Source organism: Tasmannia lanceolata, unplaced genomic scaffold, assembly GCF_043159265.1.
Source record: "Tasmannia lanceolata isolate RefF3 unplaced genomic scaffold, GAP_Taslan_0.1 ptg000015l, whole genome shotgun sequence".
Taxonomy (NCBI): Eukaryota; Viridiplantae; Streptophyta; class Magnoliopsida; order Canellales; family Winteraceae; genus Tasmannia; species Tasmannia lanceolata.
The window spans coordinates 44,573,680-44,579,788 of record NW_027518692.1 but is presented as its reverse complement, the minus strand read 5'-3'; the positions used below and the strand labels follow the sequence as shown (position 1 = coordinate 44,579,788).

Here is a 6,109-nt window from a genome sequence, read left to right as displayed (position 1 = left end):
GCTGCAAACCCCAAACCGTGCAAACCCCAACCCGTCCTCTCTCTTCCACCTGAAGGGCTGTACGTTGAAGGGCTGTACGTTCGAAGAAATCGAACCCCACCAAAAATAATAATTAGAGTTACTAAAATAGAAGGTATCCCTCTTCTGTAAAAATTCACTTTCCTCTATTAGTAATAATTTTCAGATCCTATGGTATGGTCTCGAGATGTGTCAATGGATCCTGGTAATGTGTCTTGATCTTATTTAAGTTATAATTTGGGTAAGGGCGGTGATAAATTCACTCTTTCTATGATGAATTCACTCTCTATTTTTCAAAATGGACGGTACAGCCCACACTACAAGATGATCCAAACCGTCCATTTGATGGGCCACAACGTAAATAGGTTGTGCCCCAAAAATAATTTCCATAGGATGATCCCACCGTCCGATCTATTGAAGTTTCCATAATGTGAGTCCCTCTTTAGATCAGAGGGTTAGAATCATCCTATGGTAATGATTTTTGGGGCACAACCTATTTACGTTATGGCCCGTCAAATGGACGGTTTGGATCATCCTGTGGTGTGGGCTATACGGTCCATTTTGAAAAATAGGGGGTGAATTCATCATAGAAGGGGGTGAATTTATCACTTCCCTTTGAGCAAACAGGGATTTGCTAAGAAGGATGGGATGTGGGTCCAGTGTGCAGAGGTTGTGAGTGTGACTATGATGAGCCCACCGCTTATGAAAGCCTCAATAGACAATTATCAAGTGAAAAGAATTCGAGCAGGTAAAGGTGAGAATGGGACAAATCTGTCCACTCTTCCCGAACCTTCTACACTCTTCACATGCTCCCTCATAAATCCTCCACCCTTTCTCCATTCTCATCAAAATCCAACCACCCAGACGAAGACTTAAAACCAGAAGAAGAAAAGAAGAAGAAGAGAAGAATTTAAGAAGCGAAATTACAAGACCAGTAAGCAGAAGAGAAGCAGATGGGCGTGGATTATTACAAAATCCTCCAAGTAGACAAGAACGCAAAAGACGATGATCTCAAAAAAGCCTATCGAAAACTAGCCATGAAATGGCACCCTGACAAAAACCCCAACAACAAAAACGAAGCAGAAGCCAAATTCAAACAGATCTCCGAAGCCTATGAAGTAAGTTCTCTTCCTTCCTTACCCTTTTTTTTAATATTCTCACCCCATCTTTTTCAAATTCAGCCCCCAATCTCACACCATCATTTCAAAACCCAGGTCCTCAGTGATCCTCAAAAGCGCGCAATTTACGATCAGTACGGAGAAGAAGGACTCAAAGGACAAGTCCCTCCGGCCGGTGCAGGTGGGCCTTCGTTTTTTCAGCCCGGAGATGGGCCCACTGTTTTCCGATTCAATCCGAGAAATGCAGATGATATTTTTAGCGAGGTTTTCGGGTTTTCGAGCCCGTTCGGAGGTGGGGCCCCTGGTTCGGGTATGAGAGGGGGTTCTATGTTTCCTGGAGGGATGTTTGGGGATGATTTTTTTGGAAATTTTGGGGAACCATCTGTGAATCATATGAGGAAAGCGCCACCCATTGAGAATCATTTGCCTTGCAGTTTAGAGGAGCTTTATAAGGGGACTACTAAGAAGATGAAGATTTCCAGGGAAATTGCTGATATGAGTGGGTGAGTTTTTTTTGTCCCTTTTCTTTTAGACCCTGTTTGGATTGCAGGAATTTTCTGGAAATGTTTGGAAAGGAAAAAATATTTCCAAAATTACCTACTTTATTTACCCATGAAAATGGATTTGTTCGTTTCTGATTTTGGTAGTCAAGAGTTCTTTTGTTATATGTTTTGCTCTGTGTGTTTTTATGCTTAGACATTTTATCTTCATTTTGTTATTTTATTGTTCTTTTACTCTCTTTTTTTGTTTTTATCTTAGGGTCTTTTGTTAGTGCTTTTGTATGTTGTTTGTCTCTATATATTTGTTTTGATGGTCACTGAGATGCCATGTCTTGATATATTGGTCTCCTTGTTTATAAGAGGGTTTTTGTTTTGTCTTCATCTCATGGTACAATCTGAGTCCCTTCTTGATCAATATAGGTATACCCAAATTGCAATTTTAGTGAGTTTGTTTGTATGCCTGAATTGCAATTTGGATGTAAGTTTAGGAATTTATAATTGCAATTGCAATTTGGGTTCACACACTTAGGCCCTTTTGCTTTTGGATTTTAAGACCTGATTATGAGTCCAGAACTGATTATTGGACTCAAATTTATGTTCAATTCTCAGTGCAATAATCAGTTTTGGACTCACAATCGGTTCTCCAAAATTCAAAACAAAACAAAATTCAAAACAAAACAAGGCCTTAGTGATTCCATTGGAGCACTTGGAAACATGTCATTTTTATTTAGATTGCAGACTCCACCTTTGATCATTGTCCCTGAAAACATTCTTCTGTTTTGGGTAGGAAACGCTCTACTAGAAGTTCGTCTTTTGAGGTGTGGACCATTAATATCTCATTTAGTGGTTACTTATGTTGTGAGGAACAAGCTACATCTTGTTCTTCGGTGTGATCATGTTGGTCATATGTGTAGTTTTGTTTTTTCATGATCTCAGGGTTTACTTGATTGTTTATTTTAAAAAGTTCGGACAAATATTATATGAGTTTTGTTTCGAGTTATATCGTCACCAAGGTTGAAATATAGTGTGAATGAAAAATCTATGATCCCCTATAATTTGAGATAATTTGGGTTTTTGTCGGTTTTAACTTATGTTGAAAGTGTTCCAACCTTGTATTTCTAGAATTTCATCATGCCTTCATGTGTTCTCATGCTGTGGCTGCTTTTCAAACAGAGGGAAACCATTTTGGGTTATCCTGAAGCCGGATCCTAGAGATTGTAGTTATCCTGTATCGGTTAACTGGGGGAGGTTGAATGCGCATGTTTGTAAAACTCTTTTTTTTTTTCTTCTAACGAAAACCTTGACCATATCATTCACTTGCAAATTGTTCAGCTCTACCATGGTTATCGAGGATTTATAATAACAATCATGGAGCCCACATATTTGGAAATATTTGCAAATGAAATTGTTTAGGTGTTGTGCTTCTGACGCTGCTTGTTTAAATTTTTTTACTTGTTTGTGAGATTGTCAAGGGTAAAAAAAGCTTTATGTTCATAATTTGTACAATTTTTCCCTAACACATCCGGTGATTTTGCTTATGCCCTTTTCATGCTTCACATTAGTATAATGTTTTCTGTGCTGATCCTTCTACTTATGAGTATTTTTCTATTTTTATTTAGCTAACTTCTTCAAAGTACCAAGCTTGATGTATGCTGGTCCCTCTCCATGTTGATATTTTTCTACTAGTTTTAATAATTAATTGCAGGCTGATTTGACCATTTCTTTGCCAACTACACAGGGCTTAGGTTGTAACTAGGTGCATTGGTTGGTTTTTATTTTGTAGTTCTACAAGAAAACAGTGCAACTAGATAAATTAGTTATTTTTTTATTTCATATGCCTAGATTAGAACAGCACACTATGTGTGCAAGCACAAAATTTGCTTTTATGACTTTTTATGAGGTAAAAATAGAGATGCTCAAAATCAAGGGCTTAAATTTGAGGTCAGTACCCAAATGAAAATCATTATTAGATGTCATCTTTTTAATCAAACTTGAGTCCGACCCATAGCATAGATGTGATTGTGATCATTGGTTTGGTGGACTCCCACGAGGCAATCTACATGACACTTGTCCCATGCCATATAGATTCCCCATCCGTGAGATCAACGCCAATATAAATCAATGTGCTAGACTTGTTCAGCATGCTTTACTTGACAGGCTCCTAGAGATGATTTAGTGATCATGTTTCTAAGATCATCCAATGTGGTGGAAAAAATGCAATGGGCTAGACCTGAGCTTACCCATTAATTGGATTTTTCATTTTACTTTATTTAAAACTAAGTTACTCTGTTTTAGGAGATTTTGTTGCCATATGTAGAATATTTGCAAAAATTTAAGCTACATCATAATATAATATTTGGTTCTACTATACAAGGGAAAATTGAAAATCATGGGTGCCGTGTGCGTGTCCCGTGAAAACATTACAAAACTTTTCATGTGTATCATATGTAGTGTTTTTTATTTATTTATTTGACAATTGAAAAACTTATTTATTAATGAAATCCTCTAAAGATGGTTGACTACTAAACCATAAAAAAATAAGAAAAAACTTAACCATTAAGGAAGTGCCTAAATAGGTTTTAACCATGAGCCCTGCCACTTGTACATGATTAGTCCTTTAAATTGGTGGAACCTATCGTCATCAGTCCCACCATGACTGGTGGATGATCTTAACCCTTTAGACCATAATGTAATTTTTAAGGTTCTTCTATGAGAAGCTGCATGGTTGCTTTTTATGGGGATGGATCTTGTTGATGGGATATAGAACCAAAACCATGTGGAACAACTTATGGTTGCCAGTGGAAAAATAATACTAATTTCAATTAGGATTATATGCTGGCATGATACGAGAACCTTCATTTATAAGGTGTTCTTGGCTTTGGGAATGTCATTATACCTGAATTAATCCCAGAGTTCTTCCATTTGAAGTAAGCCTCTTTCTGTAGTTATGTTTTGAAAAGTGGGGAGATCAGCTTGGAAATCTGCTCTGTTTGCTGTTTTCACTTAAATGTTTCTTGTGTACAGGAAAACCATGCCAGTGGAGGAAATTCTAACAATTGAGGTGAAGCCTGGATGGAAGAAAGGAACGAAGATCACTTTCCCTGAGAAAGGGAATGAACAGCGGAACATCGTACCTGCTGACCTTGTGTTCATCATCGATGAGAAGCCACACAACGTATTCAAGAGGGACGGTAATGATCTGGTACTTACCCAGAAGGTATCTCTGGCAGAAGCTTTAACGGGCTGCACCGTCCATTTGACAACCCTTGACGACCGAAGACTTACCATTCCCATTAACAACATAATCCATCCAAATTATGAGGAGGTTGTCCCAAGGGAGGGCATGCCGATACCCAAGGACCCCTCTAAGAGAGGGAACCTTCGAATCAAGTTCAACGTCAAGTTCCCTACAAGGCTCACTGCTGAACAGAAAGCTGAAATCAAGAGACTTTTGGCGCCCTGATATACATGCATATGGCTTTGATGTGAAAGAGTTTTGGGGCTCTTAGAGCGAGAGTTCTATTTGTAGAATCATGTACAATGGAATATGGCTTCTTTTGTGTATGATACATATATAATGTAGTACCGTAGGCTTAATTTACAGGTTGCCTTGTATTGGTTTTGATTTAAACTTTGGTTCGGGTGGAAGCTTGTTATGGTCCTTGAGAGAGACTTATTTGGGCCCAAGTTGTTTATGTGATCGGATGATCCTACGCTACTCAGCATCCCAACTTTTTGCCTTGGTCTCATCTTTTAGGGCACGTTTGGCTATCATGAATTTTTTTTTTCCATGATAAATTTGTGTCTTAAAGTGAGGGGAAGGACGGTTGGGAGGTGAGAGATTTGAGAGGGCACCCACTGAGACGAGGGTAGGAAGTAGATAAAAATCAGGAAAAAGTTTGGATGATTCATTTCCTGATTTTTTTTTCAAGTGATGCCTATTTTCTGATTTTTAGCCACTTCCTACCCTCCTCTCAGTGGTTGCCATTTCGAATCTCTCCTTTCATGAAAAAAAAATTCCTGGCTGCCAGACATGCCTTTACATGTAGCTCTAAAACATGGAAAATGCCCTTACATGTAGCTCTAAAACATGGAAAATGCTCGGAAGAGTTGCTTCAATTCTTCCTAAAAGATACTGATCGGGCTCTACTTCTGCCTAGCCATTGAGAACACCTTGATTGGATGATCAAGACTCTATCAAGGTTCTGCCCCAAAAAAGAAAACAGCTAAACCTTTGATTTTTGTGGTCCTTAAACTCACAGGATGTCTGTTTGGGATGCAATCAAGATGATGTGAGTCGCCCCATAATGTTCGACAAAATCAGCAGCGGTCTTAATCTCACATGCATAACTCTTTATTAGGGGTGCAACTTTGGCCAGGCTCAACCCTAAGATCTTTACCTGCTTTTGGCTCGGTTTGGGTTTGGCATTTCTTGGGGTAGGGTTGGAAAACCACAGCCCCCGTCCGCATCTG

At 38.8% G+C, this 6,109-nt stretch overlaps 1 protein-coding gene across 1 annotated transcript; it reads left to right on the top strand.

Moving 5' to 3' along the window:
* Positions 1-798: 798 nt before the first annotated feature.
* On the top strand, positions 799-5,297 carry LOC143847497 (uncharacterized). The gene is made up of 3 exons (XM_077356345.1): positions 799-1,136; positions 1,233-1,639; positions 4,661-5,297. The coding sequence occupies exons 1-3, from the start codon at positions 972-974 to the stop codon at positions 5,097-5,099; spliced, it is 1,011 nt and encodes a 336-aa protein (XP_077212460.1). The 5' UTR covers positions 799-971; the 3' UTR covers positions 5,100-5,297.
* Positions 5,298-6,109: the final 812 nt, after the last annotated feature.